The sequence below is a fragment of the Aulostomus chinensis genome, chromosome 7 (genome assembly GCF_037954235.1).
Source record: "Aulostomus chinensis isolate RoL2024-O1b breed Wild chromosome 7, RoL_Achi_v1.0, whole genome shotgun sequence".
Taxonomy (NCBI): Eukaryota; Metazoa; Chordata; class Actinopteri; order Syngnathiformes; family Aulostomidae; genus Aulostomus; species Aulostomus chinensis.
The window spans coordinates 5,174,439-5,201,896 of NC_141326.1; the positions used below are offsets into that span (position 1 = coordinate 5,174,439).

A 27,458-nucleotide genomic window follows, 5' to 3' on the forward strand; every position below is an offset into this window, starting at 1 on the left:
TCAGAATGACTCATCAAAATGAATGACAATCTCAAAATAATTACCTAGCATCTAAAAATAAAGGTTTGCTCTCCCAATATATACAATATATTAATGTCTAAATGATGACATGATTTATGAACTCAAAATATTGACTTAGTGTCTGAAAATAAGGATTCATTGACTCAAAATAATGACTTTTTCTGAAAATGCCTTTAGTGTATCAGAAAATTGACCCAAATGTTACAAGCCTTTAAATTAATGGACATGTCTTATTGGACCGGCAACTCTGCCAACCTCTGTGTGATGGTAAACACTTTGACCTAAATTACCAGAAAATAAAAGTACCTCCCAGATACCAGGATGTACCACTGAGACTTTGGAAAATGAGTGTTGGCACACAAACAATGTAGCAAGAGTTCACTGTTAACACTGAAAGCAGCCATTTATTTTTTAGCAAACACCACTTTTAAGACTTTCTCTCTCTCGCTCACACACACACACACACACACACACACACACACACACACACACACACACACACACATAGCATATTTGTCTCTACAGATTGTCTCTGGCAGTTTGGTTAGCTGGTTAAAAAGCCAATTGTCTGTGGGCTTCTCAATAAAAACATCTAAAAAAAAAGACAATTCTCACATTACTGTGGTTAACACATTCACAGCACAAACATCAAGTAGTATTTCTAGAATGTATGTACATGTCATGACTGCAAAATACCTCAGTGATTACACAACTGAGTAAATATGGAAATATGTACAAACTAAATTTTCCTTTCCTTTAACTAATATATTTACATCATTGTACAATAAAAAAAAAGTTTTCTGTACTTGCTGTATTTTGTATTGTTTAAGGAGTAACATAACATATATCTATGGCTTCATTCTTAACTTGTGTGATTTGTTACATAAAGATCGTTTGGGGCTGACATAAACGAAAACTACAAAAATGTTGAATGCATGAATGGCCTGACATTACCTTGTCATAGATTTTTCTTACATAGAACGTGATGACAGCAAGAATGAATATATTCTGTCTATACTGATCAACGTTAAATAAGCTCACACTGTAGGTCTGAACTCTTTTCTGACAATGTTAAATATCAAATAGATAACAAAAAATAAGACAAATAACAAAAAAAAATGAAGGCATATTTGTACTTTCAAGCTCACAAAAGAATCTGTAAACATACAATATTCAACAACTGCAAAAACATTTTCTCAATTTGTATGTGGTAGAAACAGAACAAATAGATTGTTTGCACACTTGCTCCTTTATTTTTTCTCAGTTTATAGTTTGTTTTTTGTCCAGCACCTGTTTGGATGTACACGCCCCCACACAGTTTGTTTGTTTTTCAATTGTAGAAAGACAAAGTTCTTTTTAAGTAGAAATTACTTTTCTGAATTGTGGTTTAAAGGGACAGTCCATCCTAAAATAATAACAAAACCCAACACATATTTTTTTCTCTCCCATAAATCCAGATACTCTAGCTTTGGTGTGTGAGACAGCAATATGGAGATATTGGAAGTACAGATGTTCTCTTTTCTTGAATACAAAGGAACTGGACGGCTCCGTCAAGGAGCTGAAATCAAACTTGTATTTGAGAGAGGGCAGACCTATGGCTGATGTTGCCAAAATTTGCAGCTCATATCACAAAAATGTAGATGGATAACTATCACTATAGGCATAGAAAATGGGGTGAAGTCTCCCTCTGTCTGTGTCATGCAAACTGTGAACCTACTGTTGTCAATGCAAAGAGGGTTGAAATCCCAAGGAGGTAACCAGGTGAGGAATGGTTTGGTCCTGCATTAATGAGCTAGTAATGTAATAATAAAGAGGAACACAATGAACATAAAAACAACATCAACAGCAAATCTGTAGTGTAGCTGTTTGCAATTATGACATTTGTTCTTTGCCCGTTCTGAAAAAAGCTTTGTAGCACTGAAGCTTTGAACACTGGAACTGTGACATGGGTCAGAGTGAAATGTATGAATAAAGTAACTTTCATTTAGGACCCGTCTATTCCACCATGCTGTGTTTTTATACTCAGCAGTGGATTCGTCTGATTTCTTCCTTTGATGATCAGGAAGTCACAACCCTTTCCTCATTCCCTGTTTCCTCCAGCTTTTTTTTGTAGTTACAATTTCTTCTCTTTGTCTCTCCACCCTCTGTTCCTTCTTGTTCCTCCTCTTCACTGGCACCATCTTTTCCCTCCTCCGTGGTAAACACATCATCTGTGTCACTGTGGCACACTGACATAGACTGAGGCATGACAGCATTGTTGCGGCAACGGGAAGCAGAGCGGAATGTTGCAGAGCTTGGTAATGGAGTGGTCACGTCTCTGTCAGGTCCAGAGATGGAGATGGGAGATGGAGGAGGTAGGGAGGAGGAGACAGATGCCTGGAGGAGAGGGAATATTGTGGCATTGTCTACCCTCTTTGTTACATTTGCACGTTCTGTAGGCTTCTCGGAATTGATAAACGTTTACCTGCAGTGAGACACTGGATTTGTTGGTCTTCTCTCGGACTTTAGCCAGAGCTCCTTTGAGTCCAGAGGATCTCTCCGTCATCTCAAGAGCGGCTCTCAGCAGTTTGGGAGTCTCTGACCTGACGGCGGCTGCCTGAACCTGAGGAGGTTCCTTAGCCTCTTCTTTGGGCTCAGGTTTTTTCCCCTTGGTAAGCATCTTTCTGTGGTTGAGATGAGCGCTTGCATCAGAACAAAGAACAGTGCAGTATTTCTATGAATGCAAACTTAGCAGTAATGACATTTTATGTTTAACCTGGCCTTCTTGCGGAGCAGTTTCTTGGACTCAGGGTAGTGGACTAGGATCTCATTTAGGTCTTTCTTGTCCAGGATGAAGAGATTCGCAAAGCCATGAGCAATTACATTGGCTGTGCGCCTATTAACCCCACCCACCGCAAGCAAACTGCCAAATCAGAGAGATCGTTTAGTTGAACCTTACAATTTATGCCATGCTTGAAATTTCAGTTTCATAGATTTCCCTGCATGCTTAAAAAAATGATGCTCTACTTCCAACAGTTCTTTACCTGATCTCTCCAAAGACTGAACCCGCTCTAAGAGTGACAAACACTGTCCTCCCATCTGGGCCTCCGACCACCTGCACCTCCCCTGCCTTTATGATGTACATCTCCCGGCCAACTTCCCCCTGAGCAAGAAAGATAATGAAAGGCAGGAAGCACTAAAAGTGACAAACACTGGAACAAGATGCCTCAAGCAGTTGTCTCATACAAACAAAACACAGGCAAGTATGCATTAAGTATTTATTTGTACCTTCTTGCAAACATAGTCCCCAGGCAGGTAGACAACAGAGCGAAGGCTTTTTAGCATGTCAAAGATCATCTGTCTGTCACAACCCTGTCAAGAAAGTGGTTGTAAACTTTCAGTCGACCTCAGATTCAGTTCTAGATTAAAGTACGCTGATTTTATCCCATTCAGATGAATAGTAACTCAACAGAGTTTTGGATAACAAGTAATTTTTCCATCACAAATATTGTGCTTTTTTTTTAAAGCTCCCTACCTGAAAAAGAGGGACCTTGCTGACTATAGAGTAGTTGACATCAATGGCAATATCCAAACGCATTTTATCAGGTAGCTGAGTCAGCAGCTCCTGCTCATCTGGAGGGCAAACAGCCAGACATACAATACTAAACAATATTCATACAAATATACACATAAATATATACCTAATATACCAATATGCATCATAAATATGTAAGCAACATTATTAGTTATATATAAAAAAAAAACTTTCAATAAGATATGAACATTGCACTGTCAAATATGGTATTTTGGTGCCAGTTTGACTGTCTTGGTGCTGTTTGTCCTCCTCTTCACATTTGAAACTGATTCTTGTTGACTTTGATGGCTCAAACTGTGGTTGTGTGGATGCTTCAGGTCTAGCAGACATCCTCCTGTCAGAGGTCGCTTCAGTTTTCAAGAGCAATTTGTCTTTCTTAACTCTGTCTCTACAGGAAAGACCTCCAACTTTTAAGGTTTATCATGGTTTTCCAATATTAATGGCCCTTTTCTTGCTCTTATGATAACATATGACCCCCTGTCATAGGATGCACTAATACACTTCCACCGCCACTTCCGGGACACTTTGGCACACCTGTAAACCTGTCTGCATAAACTTTCAAGGCTTAATCGACTAGGAAGACAGGAAGTGGAACACTGTCGTTAAAAAAACATGTACAGGAAATATATTTAAGAGGCATAGCAATGAAGGTAGGTTGTGCTTGTTGTTGCAGTGTTATTATCATTACAGAAACAACAAAATACTACTTCTACTAATACTAATAATAATTTGCCCTGGCTTGATAATGATAATTGATAATGATGATGTATTGTTCTGTCCATCTTCAAAACAAATAAAGATCATTCGGTCACATCTGTGGCAACTTCATAATTCACCACATGAGGTTATTCACTCGACTTGAATTGCTTTATTGTTGTAAAACATTTGGCCAGTATAACATACGTGCGTACTTACCTAGCATGCCCTGTGATTGCCAGGTGTAGTTGTACCAGGTTTTGACACGGTTTTGGACATCTTTGGGGATGCGATATGAAGACATGTATTTAATAGTGTTGTCCATACAAGTACGGTAGTAGGTCTGACCTGCTGTGGCTGCACCAACCACATCACGCATCTGAGTCAGAAAATCAAAGATTAAAATAAGGTTATTCAACACCATTTTTGGAGGAATTTCACAGAACACAGATTCATCTGAACAGTCTTATTCATTAGAATTTCACGGATTATTAGTGTACTACTTCTAAATCACTACGTACCTGCCCAATCATGATTGAAAAAGCAAAAACTCCAACAAAGTAGTTGATGAGTTGGAAAACAATCTCAAACAGGGTGGTGGGATCTGGCAATCCTCCAATGGTGATCAGGGTCTTCACCGCAAAGTAGTAACAGCGAATGTAACTGGGCAGAGAGAAGTACAAGGAGCAATGGAGGAAGGTGGCAAAAGACAGTCCTCTCCACACGTATATTTATGTCGTCTGCAGAACAACAGCAGTCATGCAGGTGTGAGTGTATTCCACAAACCTGTTGCCCTTGCCATTATACACCCACTTGGTGGAGCCCAGTCCTTTGTAGGCAGAGCCCCAGTAGTATAGGCAGGCATTACAGTGAAGGCAGTATAGAAGGTAGGTGGTGGTCCGGATCACCCTGACAGACAGAGGGAGAAGACAATATGAGGACTCTTAACTATGCATCATTTAGTTCTCCCAATGCATTTAAACGATAACAAGGAGACTAAGAAGGAGAGGTCCATTCCACTACTAGAGGATCTGCCACGATCCTCTATGAACCAGCTCACCTGTAGATGTAAGCTTTGGTCAAGATGGCCTCTAAACGCTCATTAAACTCAAAGAAGGAGTTGATCTGTGGACGAGGTGACAGAAAACATATGAACATTTGATTTAGCATTTGGAAAGGCTGCACCTCAACGACTGCCAGCTGATCTCTTCCAAAGTTGAAACAGAGTGTTTATATGCCGTAAAAGGCAAACATATCCACGACAATGTGAAATAATAAATGGTGAGAATGAACAAAACAATTAAAATCATACATTTATATTCATAATAGATCAGACATACACACATCTGCACATCCACTCATAAATTTTGCTTGGTCAATTCCACTCGATAATAATAATAATAAGATTGTAACATGATAATGATGTAATAATAGCAATAGAATTATTACTAGCGTTATTAGTACTGTAATGTCTATACGTTCATTTAAGTTGTTACGTGAAGATCCATTACATAGCGACTGCCCTTTTTTTAAAATCTTTCTTGCATTATTACTTGAGTTTGCATGCTATTTTTGATTATATTATTTCTATTATTTGTATTAATTTTGATTATATTATTTTTATTCTGTTCTTACCATAGTTAATCTAGTTAACTGTTTCATGTTTTACATAAATTGTAGCAGGGAGTGCTTGTAAATGAGAGTTTGCCCCCCCTGTCTGATTAAAGGTTTTCCCAAAAAAAGTAGATGCCAACAGTTATAATGGTCACCTTCAGGGCTGTGAGGTCACAGTCAGGCTGAGACTGTTCTTCTGAGGCACAGCACTGTTTATAATACTTCAATATCATGTGTTCCTATGTCACTCACCCACACTCACCCACACAAATAGCCAACAATGTTCAGTTATTTTGGTGGGTGTGTTACCAGTAAGAAAATTGTACTGGCTGAACATGCAGAGGGAGAACTTCACCTTCAGTAACCTAGGTAACCGGAGCAGAGGGTTGATGCCAGTTTTAAAATAGAAGAGCTCCAGGGGAACAAGACTGGCCACATCAAACTAAAACACAGAAAGGTCAAAGGTCACTCTGATAGTCGGATTGTATATTGATGCTCTGATTAATTTGTGAAGCATTGAGAAGGATAATATATTAAAAGAGACAAAACCCTCTGATGGCTCACCTTGAAGCGTTTTGTTTTCATGTAATTCCTTCTCATGTCTTTTTTGTCACACTGAAGTGAAAAGGAACGAAACAGCAGATTGAACAATTCTCCCAGAGTTCTTAAAATTAATTCACAGCTGACTCCATATTCGAGTTATTTCAAGAGAACAAAACTTTACACTAAATAACTCTGACTGCTGGTTAATGATATGATCAGTTCCATTTACCCATTTACCATGAGAAATGGTAGCGTCTATTAAAGCAGTATCACACTCACAACTATGTCCCCTCCACGGACGAACTGCAGGCGTGGCTGGAAGATGATGATGTCAAGGATGTAAATAAGGTCACAGAGGTAGTCAGTCAGCAGCCAGTAGTAGATATTGCCTGGAGTTTGGTAGGGGAAGGCCCAACGCACTGGGATGAACCATGCATTCCAGTTCCACGCCAAAGTGACCAGAAACATCCACAACACATACATTAGGTCTGCAGAGAAATTGAGAGATTTGTCACACAAAGGTAGAGGGAATATCAAAGAGAAGAGTGAATTATATATCCCTCAAAACAGTACGCTGATAAAGTCAGAAGTAGCAATGGTCACATGCAGTTCAGTACAGTTTGTTTGTTGGAATTACAGCACAAATCAGCAGGATCTAATCCTTTGCCATGTTTGGAGTTTGGTTTTGTACAACAGGAAGAAGCATGAAGCATCAACAGAAACAGGACTGACAGTAGGTTGTCCTTTACCCAGACCTTACTTTTTTTTTTCTTCCTGCATTTACTCTTAAATCTAACAAATCTTTGCATTCCCATTGCATTGCTTTACTTCCTTGGTTCCATGAGATTCATGACTGAGAGGTTTGAATGAATAAGCTTGGATACTACAGAGCAGCACTGTAGGTGGCGGCGGGTGGCTGGGTTCTCACTGGTGAAAGGGTCGATGCTGGCAGGGAAGCGATAGTGCATACAGGCACTTATCCATCGAGGTGTTTTCCACTTGCAACAGCGGTGAGACTCCTCCTTCTCTGCTTCACTCTCTTCTCGTCTTCCCAATGGACTTTCTACCACCTTCTCATCTGCCCCATCCACTGACTGAGCAGCAGGAGCAGGCTGAGGGTCTGAGGCCTGAGGAGGAGCTGATGGAAGATCATGAGTGCAGAGCAAAACCTCAGACCAGATCAGACCTTCTGCTACATCATGCTGTTTGTTCTCTATGGTATGTAAAGGCAAGTGAGCAAACGCTGAGAGGAAAAATAAAAGATATGGCTGAAGTTGTGTTGTAGTTTCTTCTTACTGGCATGTGACTGTCACTGGTTAGTTTCAGGTCACTCATTAATCTTTGTGTGTGTAAGTTAATATAGAGAGAGATTCGTCCAAGAGGTATAAGCGTGCATTTCTCAAGTGGACTCCTTAAACCCCAAAATAACGTGTATTTGCCATATATACTGTATGTACCCCAACCTTTGTAGTTTTGTCATTTCTTTGGAAGAATCACATCAGTGATAGTGTGTTGGCGAAAGAAGGGGACTGTCACTCACAGGGGATGATGCTGTCCTCATCTGAGCTGTCAGGGTCTATGAGTTTCTCCTTGGCTTTTTCCGTCCTGTCTTTGAACATTCTGACCAGCTCCTGAAGACGCTCATTGACCACAGTACTGGTCTGACTGGCAGAAGACGCTGGGCGTTCTTTCAAACTTGAAGAAAAAAAAACACAATTATAAAAATTCTTGGCATTTGGTGTTTGTTTGTGTGTGTGTGTGTGTGTGTGTGTGTGTGTGTGTGTGTGTGTGTGTGTGTGTGTGTGTGCGCGCGTGCGCAGGACTCACACATCCTCCGTGCTGTGGAGGCTGGACTGGCTGGGCCATGCTCTTACAGGGATATTTGCTTCATCATCATCATCTTCACTTTGAGAATGCAGCTTCCTGCTGTTAAAGTAGATGTAGCAACATGATTGGATCAGGACCAGAAAGAGACACCTCTGAACGAGTTCCATGTGTTGTTGATGTTACACATGAATGATATGATGTTGCACATGTCAAACGGGTAATGCACTGTAGTGAACTGCCTATTTCACGAGATTTGTAGCATCTTTTATCTTTCTTTTATCTTTCCACGTATCTTTCTTTCTTTTATGGGCACATGTAGGTTTTAAAGCATTAATGAACAGTGATGGTAAAAACACCAACTCAGATGCATAATTTTTAGATGGAAAGACAGATGGAAATGATAGATGAGGAGATTCCATTTAGTAAAGGTTGGGTATCTTACATCTTTGTCCAGACAGTCCCACGTTTCCTTTCACTACTGTCACGGACGGTCAGAACAGAGTTTGAAGTGTGTGTGTGTGTGTGTGTGTGTGTGTGTGTGTGTGTGTGTGTGTGTGTGTGTGTGTGTGTGTGTGTGTGTGTGTGTGTGTGTGTGTGTGTGTCAGAGGAAGCATGGCATTAAAAAAAAAGGAAAATTAGACATGGAGGATAAGTTACCTACAGTATTCTATAGGAAGGTGACACAATGACAATAACAAATGCAAGATAGTAATGCATCTTTTTATTGGCTAAGTTCTGCTCACGTCCATAAAGTAGACAAAAGCGTAAAAGCATCATGCAAAAGAGAAAAGCACATTCACATTAACGTGCACAGTTACAATCACAGACCACATTACAACAAAATAAAACAGGACAAGAAAGGTTTTTTTTTAAAACATTTTGAGATTCACAATACAACACAATACAACATATGTTCTGCAAGAACCTCATGTGCTGTTTCCTTTGTGCATGTCTTCTTAGCAGCTCTTACAGGCTTTTATGGGTATAACAAACACCATCTTTGGAAAAAAATCTAAAGTCCCCTTAAACAACTGCATAAACACTGTGGCTCTTACAGGACAATCAAATAGGTGGCCACTGCGCCTCTAGCGACCCTTGAAATATTTTGCAGCAAGAAGATGGACAGTAGAGGGCAGTAGAGGTTATTTCGAACACCACCCAGGAGGGGCAACATGAAGTGTTTCAATCAAACTGAAAATTAATTCTTTAAAATTTGCCACTGTAATTCTGAGTATTTCACGAATAAATGCTTTTTTAAATTACAATTGGATTTTGTCAGCTGAAAATGTTGCATTTTGGATTGAAACTCTTCACTCACAAACAGAGAAGCCTGCACTGTGACAAATTTTATGTGTCTTCCACATAGTTATATGTCATTTTTGCCAAGAATGCATATAAGCTATGCACACTTGTTTCTCTAATTACGTTGGAGGAAAAAAGATCACCACTTTGGAAAAAAAGGACAAGCTAACAGCAGTGCAACACAAAACTACAACTCAATGATCTGAGCAGTATCCTTACACTTTATCTCCTTTACTGTGGAGGCAAAGCATGAGGGGAGAGACAAGTTTGTCAAATGTTGTAGGACACGCCCACATAAATGCAAATTGGAAATACTTGGACATCCCTTACTGACAAAAAACAGGAAGCATCTGATGTAGAAATTTGTCCTTAAATACTATATAGTCATTGTATTTTCCGAACCTGCAATTAAGTGTTACAGGCAGGAGTAAAATCCTGATGTCCATTGTGTACCTCCCATAACTGCAACAACTTTCATGTTACAAGAGGTACATAACAGATGTCATGCTTTGTTTCCTTGTGTAAAACTAAAGTGAAAGCTGAAAAAGTTTCCTTGTAAATGATCAAATATGTGATCCAGAACATTTCATGAATGAGGACTGTGTCAAAATTCTGTGTCAATGAAATAAATTGTTTAACTTAGAGAATATAAGAGTCGTGTGCTTTGGTGAATAAAACATCTGGCTTTTGAATTTTCAACAAAGTTGGTGGCCAGTAGAACTAAGGTGGCCCATCTTTGACATAGATAGGAAGGGAAAACCCTGAACCAGCCATTGCTCACCTCTGCCGACCCCCTGAAGGGGTCACAGGAACAGCGAGGGTTGTTAGTTTGGGGTCTTGGGGCGTGAGGACCTCTTCCCCTGCTCTCTTTCCACCTCCCCCTACTCTCTCATGGTCCGAGTCGACATCCTCTACATTGACAGCTGGACGGAGTCTCGAGCTCTCTGTGGTAGAGAGGCCACACAATATTGGTCAAGGGGTGTCACAAATAATTCTAAATGAGGACAAGTAGGACAAAGTTAAGTGAACTTGACAATACATCCATGATTCATGCACAGCACTGCAAGCACAGCAGACAACCAACGTAAGCAGAAGGAATGCAGGACAATGCAGAGGGGAAGAAGCTTTAGTAAGACCTGCAGTACACTGGGCTAATGCAAGAAGATCCAGCTCTGAATTAGGCCATCCATAAGAGTGCCTTGATACCGTCGCTGAGAGGCCAGTTACTCATTTGACAAACTAGTCCATCTGGCTAATCTGGCTAATGGTACACTGGCACAGTTCTGTCTTCTTCATTAAACATAAAAACGTGTTAACAGTCCTCTTGAACATTAGTGAGGGTTTGCTGTCTTCTCTGTCAAAGCTGTTTCTTAAATGACGTTCTTCCTGGCATCGGCAATGACTGTGTGGACATGTGAAGCACAGTAAGAGAATGTGCATGTTGTCCTGTTTAAAATAAAAACGAATCATTCCTTGCCAGCATGTCTGGAAATCTTTTCATTGTTTTTTCAAAAAACACAATAATGACAGAAAACCATACAAGTGGAATCCACTTGGAACGTGTGGAATTACTTGGTCAATCTGTTTGTATTTAAGTTAATGCTGATTCTGCTGTGACCGCTACAGTCAGCGATGGTGTTCCACAAGGGTCCATGCTTGGACCAGTCCACTTCACTCTATATCTTCTACTATTCAGTCACATTATACGGAAACACTTGATTCATTTTCACTGTTATGCAGACAACACACAGCTGTACTTCAATGCATCCATATGAAACAAATCAGCTGACTAAACCTGAGGCCTGTCTAAAGGAAATAAATGCATGGATGACTCATAATTTCATTTGATTAAACTCTGACAAAACTGAAGTTATTGTCCTGGGCCCAGAACACCTTAGAGACACCCTGTGTAATGAGATAGGTACCCTGGATGGCATCACCCTGGCCCCCAGCACTACTGTAAGGAACCGAGGAGTTCTGTTTGATCAGGATCTGTCCTTTAACTTCCACATTAAGCAAATTTCTAGGACTGCTTTCTTTCATTTGCATAACATACCTAAGATCAGACACATCCTGTCTCAAAAAGATGCAGAAAAACTAGTCCATGCTTTTGTCACTTCCAGAATTGATTACTGCAATTCCCTCCTATTAGGCTGCACCAGTAAAGTCCCTAAAGACTCTCAGCTGGTCCAAATGCTCTATATGTAAATGCTTGTATATTGACAAGAATTGGTAGAGAGACCTTTACTTGTAGTACCGCCTGTACTGGCTTCTCTGTACTGGTTCCCTGTTAAATTCGGATCGAATATAAAATTCTTCTTCTAACATACAAAGTCCTCAACAGTCAGGCTCCTTCATATTTGACAGAGCTCATGGTCCCCTATTATCCAGCGAGAACCTTTCGCTCTAAGGATGCAGGGTTACTTGTGGTTCCTAGAGTCTGTAAAAGTACAAAGGGAGCCAGAGCCTTCAGCTATCAGGGTCCTCTCCTGAAGAACCATCTCCCATTTTCAGTCTGGGATGCAGACACCCTCTCTACATTTAAGAGTAGACTTAAGACCTTCCTTTTTAATCAAGCTTATAGTTAGGGCTGGCTTAGGCTGGCCTTTAGATATGCTGCCAAAGATTTAGACTAAATGATGCACTGGGCTTCTCTCTCCTCCTCTCTGCTGTCCTGTACTCATACATGTTACTAACTCAACCTCTTCTGCGGAGTTTTTGTGTTTCCCCACTTCCCACATGCCTGGCTGATACTTCTCTGTATCTGTCTTTTTCCATTATCTGTATCTTTGTCTCTGCCCCGCTTTCCTGCTCTCTTTCCGGCTAACAGGTCAAAGCAGATGGCTGCACCATCTGAGCCTATATCCGCTCGACATTCCTGCCTGCCACTGTTGCAAGATGTGCTTGCTCATGGAAAATGGTTGGGTGTAAATTAATTAACGGAGTGTAGCGCTGGACCTGTTCTACTTGTAAAGTGTCATGAGAGAACTTTAACACTATAAAAATAAAACTGGCTTGACTTGACTTGACTACCACAAAACAAAACAGCTATATAGTACATCCCACACACAGTAAGGGCATTTAAAGTGTCATCTGAACTCAGCTGATTGCAAATTGGTTTCTCTGATTATTAAACATGAAGCCACTTTTCATGACACATTTGTTTCTGCATTTTGACCGAGTTCAGGTGTGCACAAGGAAACTATCTTGTGATGGAGGACAGTTAATTTTCCACTGTGGCAGATTCACCTGCATGCCTTATCGCTGATATTTCTGACTCATCTTCGATGAAGAATGCTGGGTTAGAGAGACCTGAAAGCTGGTGGGATGGGGAGTTAAGTTGCTTGGAGGGAGGACTGACAATTGGTGGCAGGCGGGGGTAAGATGGGACATTGGGCAGCTCAAGGGTGCTTCCATTGGGCGAGGATGGAGACGGGGAGCGGGACCGCAGCTGAGGATGACGAGGGGGAGAAAGAGGGGAGTGTCGGACAAACTGGTTGAGTTCTAAGTCTTGCTCATTCTTGTCTTGCTTTTGTTTTTGCTGTTGTTGTTGTTGTTGTTGTTGTTGTTGTTTTTTAGGCATCTTGAGGCATAAGGCTATTGAGGCGATTCCGGATATTGAGGAAGTACTGCTGCGTTCGGCCAGGAACCTGGGAGAGCTTCTGTGGGACGTTGGAGAAGCTCTGAGAAAGACTGGACAAGCTCGGGGGGACTGTTCCCTCAGAGCCTGCAGGAAAAAGCTCAGTCAGAGTTTGCACTATATTTCGAGGAACCTGCGTCAGTCTGATGTGAGAGAATTCCTGGCGTAGCTCAGGTGGTAAGGAGGGTAAATATTTCGTAATGTCAGAGAGCTGGGTGGGGAGTTTAGGCATGGAGGGAATCTTGGGGCGGGAGATGCCGTTCTCTTTGAAGAAAGCGTTGATGTTGCCGAGGCACTCAGAGGTGTGAGGAATGCGCATCAGGCAGCTCTTAAATGCATCACAGCTTACCGGAGCTACAGAGGAGAAAATATTCAGTCAGACAGAATATGAGGTGGGTGGGAGATGGTGCAGTCCCTCTGGAAGACAGGATGATCATTATCACGACTGATATTCATAATAATATTAGAAGGTACAGCACAGGAATGTTATCATAAATGTTGTTGTCTTTACTCATACAAGAATGTAAAACAGACATTTAGGAATTTAACCACTGACTGGTCTATACATAACAACTTAAACCACATTCATGTGAAGAATCTGAAATAAGAAATATTTTGAATGGAAAAGGTATGTAAATAATACACACCACCACATTCATCCCCAGTAGCATCTTCCTCCTAAAAAACACACAAAAATATGAGTGAGCGGTAGAGTGATGTATGCTTGTTGGGGAATAGATGTGACGCACACATGTTCCACAATCCAAACCAGATCTTCACATATATGGTATTGCAGATAATATCTACTGAAAAATATCAACCTTTTAAAGAGATAATTTTAGCCTGAAAAAGCTACTCATTTTAAAAGCTGCTATCTTGTTTTTTTAATACAACCTTGCTGCTCCAGAGGCAACAGTGGGCCATTGTAGCAGTACCAAACCATTGATCTACTCTCTCCACAGAGCAGAGGTCTATGCTTGCCACCCGACCAAGAAACTCACCTCAGCATCTGGAATTTGTGATGTCATTCGTTGAAGTGAAATTTGGAAACTAAATCAATTGAGACACCTGAACCCTGTGCCTGTGTCCTGTGTCCAAGCCTGGTTGTGACTAATGGAAGGTGATGACATTGTCCATAAGATATGACTGGTCAGTAGGCAGTGCTTGTATATGTTTTGACCTTCTAGCTTAGCTTCTAGATTGCTCTGGAGCAGGCTAGGGCCCTAACTGTATGTCACCATGGTAATAAATTCTCCTGAAAATCAGCCATTTTAGTAGTACAAAAAAGTCCAAGCTGAGCCTGAAGTTATCTGGCTAACCCTCTTGTCCTACTTCCAAATACAGGCCCCAGGTGTGTATGTAGGGGAGAAAAACCCTTAGAAATAGAAAATAATGCATTATTTCATCATATAAAAGTTGTTTAGTCGTCCTGAATGAGATCAGGAAATTTGAAGAAGTGAACCATGAACTTGTGTACATGCTAATTGCTGTGTGCATTACTTTTTCACCAGTGTTGTTTGTATTGTCTCCTCCACCGTCTTCCTCAGCTTTCTGTGGCTGCTGGGTTACAGGCTGGGTTACAGGCTCCGACTCTGAACTGGCTTCATGGGTCTTGATCTGAGGTTGTTGTTCAGAGTTTGGTTCTAGTTCAGAGGTTTTCACTGGTTCTGGACTTGGAGGTGGAGAGGGGGACTTCCTTTGTGGCTCGGCATCTTGTTTTGGCTCTAGAATTTTGATTTGATTTTAGATACATGGAATTGAAATGTTAGAATACCACATTGTGCAAATAAATAAAACTGCATGCTTATGTTCCAGGTGTCACCGAAGAATATAATGGTGAACATGGTAACAGTGATGGGTGTGTGTATGGATTTGGTTTGGACAAATTTCTCTGTACCTGGTTTGGTGATGCTACATTCCTCAGTCACTCCCTTCTGTTCCTCCTCAGCGCAGCTCTCCTCCTTTCTGCAGGACAGGAGACACAATCGTCCATCAGTTCATGTATCAGGAGTAGTAAAACGGGGTCCATATGTAGCCTTTGGTGTTAGCTGACTCTCTCCATCTCTCAGGCAGATGCAAATACAGGAAGTTGGCAACAGAGACGTAAAACAGAAGAGATGTAGTTAAGGACATCCATCTACAGTATAAGCCTGCATGTATGTCTGTGAGTCGTTATCTCAGCAACAGTTTGGCCAATTGACTTCCAATGCAGCAAGGAAGACTGAATCTTGGCCGTATATTCAGGCACTTGAGTACCCTCAAGGATTGCTAGTTATGCAGTGTTGAAATGTTGGCGTAGATTACGTTTCAAAAACAATCTAATTGTTTTTGTTGTGTTTTATTCAATGTACTCATTCATTTTACATATCGTCAACTCCTGTGGTTTTACATTTTAGCAATAATAGTCACCAAAACATGGTTTTGCACATATAACTGCCGGCGATCGAATTTTAGGTTATGACTGAAACTCAAAGATCTATGAAATGTTGCACATTTTTGGTAGCAGAGAGCAGCCTGGCAGGATATAGAGTCATTCTAGGGCAAATCCCTGGATAGCACTGTCTTTACCTTTTTGTCTTTTGTCATAGTTATTGTATGGCTTAATTTTACAGAATTATAAAACAGGACTCTCCTCCAATGTTTTTTTCCTAAAATATAAAAATCATGATGACGACCGTGATGACGGCACTCATCTTGATCAACTGTTGATGACAGCAGATTTTTCTATCATAATCATAAGAGTATTACAGCTGGAGTGTCAGCTAAAAGTTCTGATATGCAAAGCAGAATTTACATTGAGAGGGGATCATTAATGAAACTTGAATGAAAAAGAAAAACACACAATGGAGGCATGACATGATTTATATTGTATTTTATGTCAGATCTTAGTCAGTGGTAGTTTTTAGGGTTTTGCCCCGTACATTTTACAGTGAGAGATTAGAGGGGGGAAAAAACAGCATTAAATATCTTATCAAGCAGCCAGAACAGCTGTTTTGCATCTTGATTTAGTTTCTATAAATCTCATCAGAAAGGATGAACACCGTTCTTCTAAAAATATTGGGACATTTGGAGTTTTTAGGGTGTGTAACACGCTGTTTAAATATCTTCCGTACAGATGGAGAGATGTGCCATTAAAACATATGATTCAGATCATGTTCATTCTCATGAAACCACTGAATGACCCCTCTGTTCTCTATGGAAGCACCGATTCATTATTAAAAGGTCCTACATACACTGCTGGGCCTGTGGTTCTAAACATTTGTTGATTCAGTTCAAATTCATTTGTGTTCTTACCAAACGAGACGTAATCAAATATGAAAACATATAATCGAATTAGCCAGGAAAATGCACGAGAATTAACTTTCCACAGTTGTACCTTCCCTAACTGAGTGTCTTCTGTGTGTTAGCGTCAGCAGTGTGTACCAGTCCATACATCAGGGTTCCATCTGAATAGTGTCAAAGTTAACCTTAGATTATCAGTCAGCTTGTGCATTTCATAACACAGGTCTAATGTGTGGAAGACACAAACACAACGTTCTCTCGCGGTACTCACTCTCTGCGTCAGTGTTGGCGAGGACATGCAGTGTGGAAATGCCCACGAGCGTGGAGGTGACGCAAACCTGGCTGCTGACTCTTTAAAATCAGAATTGTTTAATTTTTAGAGAAACAAAAGGAGAAGTGTTCCAGGACTTCTCGGTCCATCCTTCCCCCGGTGACAAAAGACGAGAAGAGGAACGGCAGCAGCAACAGCAGCAGCAGGTGCGCCTGGTTACCGGGGGAACCACTGAGAGGGAGGAGCGGAGGGGGGATGAAGGGTGCTGTTTCCAAGGTAAGCTGCAGTTCCTATGGCAGCACAATGCCGAGGGAGCGCTTGTAGAGATAACATAACGAGAGCCCATGGGATTTGGAACGAGAGCTGATAATTGCTAGATCCGACTGCCTGTTACTGTAGCCCCTCCATCAATCCAAATGTATTTATATATTTTAAATATTTTTGATTTTATGTGAAGCATCCATGAGGACTGTCATATTTGACAACTTTTTCTCAATATAGGCTTTATTTTAACAGCGTGCGTACACCCACACAGGTGTTTTCAATTAATCTGGCTGATTAGACATTAAGGCTCGGTCTCAGTTTGTGTCTCACTTAATCACAGAGGTGTAAGAACTTCACCCAGCCATGTCCATAAAACACCAGGTCAATCAATCTGGATATTTCCAGAAACTTCATAGTCTTCAAATCACTTGATCAGATTGAATTTTAAATTACAAAAATACTTATGTCTACATTATTTTCTATTAGAACATAGAATTAGACTGGGTTAAGTAAGGAAAAATATGATGTGTAATGGATAACTGGCTAATAACATCTATGTTTGACTTAGAAAAAAATCTAGTAGAGCCAATAAAAGAGACATGTTTGTTTTTTCCACAGCAGCATTTTGATGTGTCATTGTAGGGTGAGCACATGCGTACATGATGATATGATGGTCCAAGTGTATTTAGTGTCACAGCTATTCTGCCAATCAGCATGCATGCGGCCCTGGTGCCCCTAAGTGGAACAAGGCCATTATCAGTGTTATCAATTACACCTGCTTGGACATGTGAAAATGGCTGCTGTTCTCATACAGTAAACACAACATTTTGTAACTTCTCAATTTGAAAATATTTTAAATGCGCCGGTAAATTTACCTCAATTTTTTTTCCAATGACAGCTATATGTGTTTATTTTTCCAGAGAAGTTTAGTCCGTCACAAGATTAATCTGAGATGGCCTCACAGGTGCACCAAAAACCAACAGCAAGGCCCAGCTCATCTGCACACAGTCTCCAGGGATTTGTAGGAATCAGCGTTATAAACGCTGATTGAGGCAGAGCACACCTGGAGCTGCAAATGCAGCAGGAGATGAGATCATCATCATTCTGGGTTCAGAGAATAAGTGGACTGAGGGGTTTTTTTTGGACATTAAGAACTGAAAAGCCTCTATAAACTTACTCTGAAACTTTGCAGTGCTCCACTTCACCCTCATCTTGTGGCACCAACAGTCTGTTAATCATGAACACACAATTTAAGAAACATGTTCCTGCTGCCAAAACATGAGCTCACCAGCTGTAACTCTCTTTCACAGCACTCAAGCAACAGGTCTTACTCATCGTCAGGCTCATCCAGCAGATCTTGACTTCCCAGTGAAAGTTTGATGGACTGTCCCTCACTGGCCATCTGTCTAATGGCCATCTCAGCAGTCTGTCTAGCCACCTCTTCAGCCATGCGGGCCATCTCCATGCGCTCCTGCAGCAGACTACATAAATACATAAAGACTTAATGTCCCAGCTGGATCCGAACCAGTTTAGTTTAGCCTTGTCGATAGGATCTTTAAGTTACAGATTGTGTAAACCTCTGCTATAGTGGCAACTTGGACTGATCGATGATAGTACTTGTCATAGATCTTTTGTCTTGAATATGAAGACAGAGGATGTTAGAATACCACGTTGAATTTTATATTCAGACTTATAAAAGAAACACTCTTAATTAAATGCATTTTAAAGTGACTGAGGACCTTCATATCTGTGTGAGAACAATAGGTCATCCCTACCGTTCCTCCATGGTGGCCCAAGCCACATCTTCAGCCTCCTTCTTGATGCTTTCAATAAATGGTGTCCAACGGCCTGTCTGAGTTTCGGCGTCTTCCAGAGGTATTTTAGCCAAACTCTCTGAAGGGACTTGGTTTGTGTCTGCGGTGACTTGCTGTGTCACTTCTTGTCTGTGTGCTGCAGGGGATGGTGAGGTCAGGGATGTGGAGGGGGCTGCAGGTCTGGACTGATTCACATGTTTCTGCTGCCCCTCGTTATCTGACTCCACGTCCTCCAATACCATGTCAGGTTTGAGCTTGGTTGATACTATGAGAGGGGGACAAGGTTCACAAGGAGTCAGTTAAGGAGTTTTGCACACACACACAGACACACGCACAAAGACACACACACAATATTCATTAAAACAGACTGTACATGAACATATACGTGTGTGTGTGTGTGTGTGTGTGTGTGTGTGTGTGTGTGTGTGTGTGTGTGTGTGTGTGTTTAAACTCTTTAACATGTACATGGGAACTATCACTATCACATCAAAAGGTCAAACAGTCCAATGAATTAATGGAGTCAGTGAATCTTTGTTATTCTTTGTCTTTATTAATCTCCTCCCTGCATGACAGTCAATCTGATTCAGGGTTCAGGACAAGTGTGGTTCTCTTGGTCACCCAGGCCACATTTCACAGTTCAAGGTATTGGACTCAGATCAAGTGGATCAAGGCAGGTCTTTGAATACATGTAGCACATTTTGTTGTCAGCTGTAACATTTCATAATCACTGTAGTTAGCTAATCAAATTTTAGGAATAGTTATTTGTTCACAAATGATCACTTTTATGAATTATTCTTGATACTGTCAGCAACTGTATCAGTATAGCAAGTATTTCCTCATGATTAGCAAAAGCTTTGTAAACCTTCAAGTAACCATCAAGGAACAATTGATAAAATTAGGCATAGATGGACCGGTTACCCTTTATTAATAGTTAATGATTTATTCTTAAACTGTTATTAAATACATATTATTTCCACATTAACTGACTATTACAGTAATGAAGTTTTTCAAAAGTTAATGTATAACTTTGTGAGCGTTGATAAATCATTATCATATCACAGCAGTATACTTTTTATGACAACAGTGGTTGTTTCCCTGGAAATGCCACCATACAAATACAAATATTCTTAAGTCTGTCCACAAATAACACAATGATAAATATCCATAGCTGCCATTTATTTATGATTAAAAACTCTGTAAGTAAAATGAGAAAGGATTTTTTTAAACGAATATTTTTGTTATTTACTCTACGACTAGTGCATCATCTTTAACGCTCCAATAATGCTACATTTCAATGATAACATATGAGATGTGAATGTATAGGGGATCATATTCTGTCCTGTGGATGAAATCTACTGTCATTTGAAAAACATGTCGGTATCTAAACGACCCTGTTTCAAACTGAAAATGTGCAAAATCACAAAGATCAATTATATTGAACCCAAACACATGCTATTCTGCTAAGTAACACAGCACACGTCTTAATTTGACAGTACAGATTTAGAGGCTATCGTGTACACACATCGTACATTCATATGACACTGCATCGAATACAGTAAGGTGAGTTGATATTTCTCTATATTAGTATTTTACAGCTGCCTAGTGTCTCCTCTGAGCTGCACATTGTGCAGCACCTGCAGTTCTGCCAACAATACAATTTGTAATTTGGTGTGTGAGAGTCAGAGTGTCCCCCAGTCGTCTCCTCCTGCTGTTTAAGGGGCTCGCAGCGCCTTCCCCCCTGAAACAGAAGGAGAAGAGGAACTGAGTTAGGCTCCGACCGTCCATCCAAAACACCTCTTCAAAAACTAGGGGGGAAAAAACAAGAGGACGCTTCAACACAAACATGGATACAGGACTTCTCAGGTGGTTACTCTGAGATGATTATCAAACTGATTCATAAATGGTACTTCAAAGTTCAGAGGACATCTGCGCAAAGTTTTTTTTTGCAGTTTTTACTGTAACTCAAGTTAACGGCCTTTTTAGCATTAAAGGTCTAATTAGGTTCAACATTCCAGGTTGGCAAAGAGGTTTGAGTGTCGTTATCAAGTGACCGCCTGATGGTGGGAAAACTGTGTGATGTAGTGCAGATCCACTTGACTGAACTGTGAACTGTGGCATCTGAGCAGCAGACAGAAAACAGTGAGTTGGAGGGCTTCCTATGGCCAGGGAGGAAAAGGAAGGAGGGTTAAAGTTACCTTTCTGCAGAACATCGGTGACACCCTGAGGCTAGAGACGAGAGAGAAACAACAGTCTTACATGTCGCTGGCCACTTGAGTCCAGGAGAACAAAAATACTAATTAAAGTGTTGCTTCTGCATTTTTACTGCACAGTCAAACAAAATCTGCAAACAAAAAGCTATCAAGTCAAAAACGAAAATAGAAAATGTTTTGATGCAGGTCAAGAGCCTTTGTGGTTAAAAATTAGCGAATGCCAAATCAAAAGCTATAACATTGTAAGAACTACCTGTGAGACGATTCAACAGCAAGCAAATGTGGAATTCCCAAACAAAGGTTTTGGATTCCGATCCGTTTATTTCAGATGAGCATAACAAATATTAGAAAAAAAATACGCTGATTTGTGGTCCTCCTAGAGTCAGAAAAGAAGATTTATACCCTTCTGCCCTCCGTGCTGCCTTTTGGAGCTGAGATCTGGGCTGAATTTTAGTTAGCTGAGCCCAATGGGCTAAGCTAACTAGATGTCAGCTCATCTCTGGGGGTTTCAGCTCTCTGCATGGGGGAGAGACAAGTATTCATCTTCTTGTCTGGCTCTGGGGAGGATGGAAAATAAGTTTATTACCAGAGAAGTTGACATGCTCATAAAACTATCTGAGTCAAATAAAACATTGTATTGATCGCAACAGTTTTCTCTCTGAAATCCTCTTTACAATTGCACCATTTTTCTGTTTGGTGGCAAAAAAAATAATCACACACACACACACACACACACACACACACACACACATATATTTGTTAAAAAGGAATTCTTTTATTATGCCAATCAACCTATAGGTTGTCAAGTTAGTCCTAAGACTTACCTCAGTGTCATTTTTGGGCGGAATGGCTGGCTGAGGAATCTTCAGGCCGAGTCCTGACACGAACCAGCCAACCACACTGAGGAGAGTGAAACGAGTTAATGTCAAGCACTAACATTGTTACATCTTATAAAAATATACATTGTAGATCAGACATGAGATGCCACGCATATGGATGATCATGAAATCAAGCTAATTAAATTAATGCTCATTGCTGAAAGTTCAGGTTTGTTGGCCAAGGGGCCTCAGGTTCCAATCTGCTTATGTTCTAGTGTGCTTTATTTTTCGCTGATTTCTACATGAGGAATTTAATTATTCAGTTATGATTTAAAATAAAATTTTGTATCAGTGAGATAAAGCAGAGATGAGTCATCCAGGACCAGCAGCAGCCTTTGTTCAGTATCTATTGTAAAATGTACAAGTGCAGCTACCCATTTCTATGCAGAACCATACCAACATTTAAGAATCATAATTCCTCTTTCACATGTCATTTCGTCCTGCAGCAAGAAAGAACTGCTCGTACCCTGAGGCCTTGCTGTCAGTATCCAGTGAGATTCCACTGAGAGATTCAGGTGGTGGAGACAGAACTGCAGAGACAGAAAGAGAAAGACATGAAGGTCAGGGGGAAAAAAAAAACCTTTTTCATTACTCTGTGTGTGTGTGTGTGTGTGTGTGTGTGTGTGTGTGTGTGTGTGTGTGTGTGTGTGTGTGTGTGTGTGTGTGTGTGTGTGAGTGTACTTTTGTCAAGTGAAGAGCGGGAGGACTTTTTTGATGGCTCAATGGGTACAGCACCAGGAGGAAGCATAGCTGGCTGAGGGATTATCTGCTTTATCCAGTTCACCATGCTGCAAGAAAAAAAGAAGATAAGTCTGTATTTTTTTAGTCAGAGCTTTCAGCAAACACCAAGGTGGGGGAGGGGGGTCCCTCCTGTACCCATCACTGTGAATGTCAGCTGCTGGAACGTGATGGTGCAAAGTAGTATCTTGTTCTCACTTGGGAGGGAAGTTGTGGGTCAGACTCTCCACCTCCGACACCTCGTCCTCTGACACCATCTCCACCACTGGGATGTGTGGGAGGGGGTCATAATCTGCACACACCAGCCATTTTATTTCACTCAAGATGGCAAATTACTGATAGTTTACTACAGTTGAATGGTTATTAGATTTCTTTGTTCTTCAACAAAAGATGACCTCACACTCATTCATTCATGTTTTTACGTTTCACATCTGTGGGACTGTAAAACTTAACGTGTAATGAATCAACACAGATGAAGACAACATACCTGGCATTGTTTCTACATCGTAGACCTGCGACAAAAAGAAAAATGTATCTCAAGTCAAGCTAGTTGAGGAGGTTGGCATCAGTTTTATGACAACTTCATACAGGAGATTAGCACTTGGTTAGTTTTTGTGAGCAGTTGGCTGCTACAAGTGAGGTTGTTGTTGTTGTTAGCAGAACTTTTCTGATTGTCTTCATCTTTTAAGAGTAATTAGAATGCTTTTTTTTAAAAAACTCACTTAAAAGCCTAATCATTTGTTTTACACTGCAAGTTTTCATTGATCAGTTCTTTTAATGTGAAATATTAATATTTAAGTACAAAATAATTATGTTATTCTTTGTATATTTGACTAAAATAAATGAATCACTACTATATCATACACGCTAATACCACAAAGTTACACCGTAGCATGAAATCGTGTGTTGCTTCCATTTCAGAATCATCCTGGAAAAGCTGAATGTTTGTATAATTGAATGTGTTGCCGTTAAAACAAGAATAAAAAGAGAAAATAACAAGTACAGTAAGACAGTAATTCCAAAAGTGTGTGTTCCTCTAAAGGATTCAAAACAAGAGCTGCATGGCCTCCTCTGGTTCTCAGCCTTAACATAGTGACACAGAGGATTGATACATGAGGATGACAGGCTGCCTGGGGGTCAACAATTCCAGGAGTGAGCAAACAGGATAAAAAGAAATTGAATTAAGTTGTAAAAAAAATACGGATGAATTCTGAAAGCAGCCTTGCTGCAGCATATAGCTGAAGTTTGGAGAGTTTACAAGTGTACAGTATGTACAGATGGCAAGATGGCCGCCACATGAAGAGATCAGTTTTAAAGAGCAGAACAAGTAATGGAGGGGTTTAACCTGGCTAAGCCCCCTGTAGACTCCTTGATAAGATTAATGCTTATACATGATTAGTTTTATAAGCCTGTGAGACTGTCCTCAGTTGTTTGAGTCAAACATCACACAGTTGAGAGATATAGATGAGGTTCTTTAAACTGCTTGTTCCTATTATTTTGGAGGACTTTATGTCTGTGGCTGACCAGCTTCTCAGTAAACAGAGGTAATCCGGTAGATTTTAAGTTTATTATGCTAAACGTGTCTCACCTCAGTGACCTCCTCATTGTTAAGCTCCTCCGTCTCCCTGTACTTCTCATCGGGCTGTGGCAGCACCTTGGTCAGACCCTGAGTGACCCAGCCTATCACCCCAGACCTGGGACACACACAGACTGGAATCTGATTCTGATATGACACATGTGGCATGACATGGTCACCTGTCAAGTCATACTTTACCTCTCTCCATTCTCTCCTGACTGGTGGATGGAAAAAGCAAGGAGAGAAAGAAAAGAAATTAGAGGGAAAAAAAGTGTTATTCTGTTCTTCACAACCATAACAGCAGTCATACACTGTGAAACCTTCAAATAAAACACGAACAACTAAAAGAGTTGTGTCTCTTGTGCACCCCCCCCCCCCCAAAAAAAAAAGAAAATTCCAGATTGGAGAAATTAGCTCATTTTTTGTGGTCATAATCTAATCATTTGTGTCACAGTTGAACACTGTGTGGATATAAATGTCATCTCCACCGTCAAGGTGAAATCTACATGAAGCAGTCGCAGCAGCACGCACATGATGTATCAGTTATTTTTGTTTTTATCGGTATCTGTTGCATACTGTTTACGGTTCTCTAGCCAAAAATATATTTCAACTTGCTATAGGTAGGTGGTCTTCACGTTCACTAGGGGACAGGGGTGATTCACAATATTTCATGTTCCACACCAACCAAGTAGCTGCAGACTCCTATTTGAAAGGGGTCAGTAAGAGCCATGGTATTTTTTGTTGAGGCTGCATCGAGACGTATTTACATGCTTTTAAACACAAGCAGAACAGACTGGAAAACAGGAGAATGCAGAAACATGACTTTGTACCTGTCGCACACACTGACATCATACAATGTATTGAGTATTCACTTTTCCAGGAGCTGTTCTTTTTCTACTTTGTTAATCAATTTTCCCCAGTAAATTCAGTTAATTTCTTTGAAAAACATCCCAAGAAATCAAAAATTGTCAATGTGCAAGATATTTCATGAAAATATGCAGTAAATTCCTTAAATTTATAAGTAGATGTTCAGGAAATTGGTAAAAAAAAAAAAAAATTGAAAAAAATTAAAAATCACAAACAAGAAAACTGCATTTCTTGCGTTGAAAATTATTTATGGGTCCAACCAGTGATGCTGTGTCAGAGGACATGTCTACACCCACCTTGGTCTCAGAGGCTCGGCCCGGCTGAGGGGAGCCAGCAGGCTGTGGCAGGGCGCTGACAAAGCCATTCGACAGCCAGCCTAGGACTCCGGTCTGGGTCTGACTGCAGAGATGAGGGACAGAAATATATTTCACATCTTCACACACACACACACACACACACACACACACACACACACACACACACACACACACACACACCCCTATACATTCATATACACTAATGGAATAGGGGTTTACAGTACCTGTCCTCTGAAGCTTCCTCTGTGTTCTTCAGCGGTTGACTCTTTACCTTAGGAGCTAATTGGTTAAAATAAAGTAATTATTGTAACTGTCTACAGATGCAAAGTGATAAATGTCTCATTTGAAATGTTCCTCACCTTCTTTGCTTTTGGGACATTCCTGTTTAACCAGACAGACAGAGAAATAGTGCATTTAGTGATGAACACATGCTTACAATTGGGTCTGATGAGGATTATGTGCAAATAAATTTGAATGTTCCGTGTGTGTGTGTGTGTGTGTGTGTGTGTGTGTGTGTGTGTGCACGCGTGCGCGCGTGCGTGCGTGCGTGCGTGCGTGCGCGTGTGTGTTTTTGTGTCGTCTCACAGGAGCAGGGTTCTTGATGGCTTCATCTGTCCTAGGAGCGTCAGGAGGTTGGGGGACCACTTTCACCACCCAGTTAAACATCCTGGTGAACATAAACACATGCACCCACACACACAGTTCCTCATCAAACATTGACACTGATGTTGATGATGACAATTCCTAATAATTTAAGTCACCACTTCATCTGTCAGAGCCCTTCACTTAAGCTAATCAGGTCTGATGATGTGTCTCTACTGACATCAGGAGACACTTCGGCCTGCTGCGGTTGTCTCAAGTGTCTTTTCTGACCCAGTTTGTGCAGGGACAGTGGATTCAGTGCGTGTTTGAAATCTACACATTAGTTGTGCAGGGAGAAATCAGGATGTTGCCTGTCATGTAAACCTGCAGAGACATCAAAAGTCAGAGGAGATATGAACCTCTCGCACACATGTACTGGAAGAGGAAATGTCACTTTGCAAATGTCACCAACAAGCTGATTCCAGCAAGAGATTTGGAGACACAGCAGGAGTGCCGCTCTAAATCTCAGATGTACCTATTATCCACTGTGACAGTTTATCAGCCTGTTAAGATAATCCACTTCAGCAATGGAGCAAATAGCTCCTGAACCTGCAAGATGTCTGGCTAACTGACCTCAACAGGCACGGTGGCAAAAGGGACAAATGGCTCAACCAATAACGTGAATATTTTGAAAAAGTCTTAACCATATTTCCGTCATCCATAAAAAGATTCCCTTTTCCTAGTTTTTTTTCTCCATTTTGCATTGCTGGTTCTGTTATGACACAGATGTTAAAAGATCTCAGACTTTCCCAGGACAACAAGGAAGTTTTATATCATGGATCCACTGTATACTCTGCAGCAAGGTGATTAATTTGGTATTGTTTTCAACTGATTATTAGCGCCATCCTGCCCCACCAACTCATCTATAGCCTTCAGAGTTACCTCCGTACATATGTCTTCATCAGACTTGAGTATTTACAGCAAAAAGTTACTCTTTTTTTTTTTCAAAATTACTGGCAATCATGCAAATGTATGTGAGGATCTATGCATCCCATTTAGTTTTTTGACATTTCTGCTTTTAGAAAACCCTGGAGCAACTGTCTGTATCTGAAAAACCTCATCTATCAGCACAACTACTCAGGTAATTTACCAAATGATTGTTTAATGGACCTGTTTTTCTTACCTGTGTGTCTACAGGTGCTTCTGCATGCCGGTGGTGCAGAGATCCAGAGTGCAGCACAGCCGGCACAGGTCTGCCAGGTTTCCTCAGTGACTGCCTTGGGCTAACAGGATTAAGCAGCACCACCTGAAGGTCAGGGCACAATCCTGGACTGTGAGCTATTGCAGATTAACGGATGAGTAACGCATCATCAGGACATATAAGGAGTTATTACCCCTGCCAAGGAAGAAAAGCAACAACAGGCAAGAGTGATTCCTACCAC

The 27,458-nt window shown here is 40.8% G+C and overlaps 1 protein-coding gene across 1 annotated transcript; it reads right to left on the reverse strand.

The window, feature by feature from the left end:
- Positions 1–426: 426 nt before the first annotated feature.
- LOC147258266 (uncharacterized) lies at positions 427–27,333 on the reverse strand. The gene is made up of 36 exons (XM_086208228.1): positions 27,200–27,333; positions 26,020–26,101; positions 25,794–25,815; positions 25,659–25,713; positions 25,414–25,516; positions 24,449–24,468; positions 24,263–24,368; positions 23,162–23,186; positions 22,873–22,966; positions 22,618–22,724; positions 22,403–22,466; positions 21,883–21,958; positions 21,044–21,074; positions 18,810–19,113; positions 18,366–18,515; positions 18,212–18,262; positions 15,115–15,182; positions 14,718–14,941; positions 13,865–13,892; positions 10,359–10,521; positions 8,276–8,374; positions 7,989–8,143; positions 7,377–7,586; positions 6,728–6,936; positions 6,470–6,520; positions 6,261–6,347; positions 5,352–5,416; positions 5,078–5,200; positions 4,813–4,954; positions 4,511–4,670; positions 3,536–3,633; positions 3,289–3,372; positions 3,045–3,163; positions 2,777–2,923; positions 2,486–2,684; positions 427–2,397 (listed from the first exon to the last, which is right to left on the reverse strand). Exons 2-36 carry the CDS (start codon positions 26,098–26,100, stop codon positions 2,080–2,082), a joined length of 4,038 nt encoding a protein of 1,345 aa, XP_086064354.1. The 5' UTR covers position 26,101; positions 27,200–27,333; the 3' UTR covers positions 427–2,079.
- Positions 27,334–27,458: the final 125 nt, after the last annotated feature.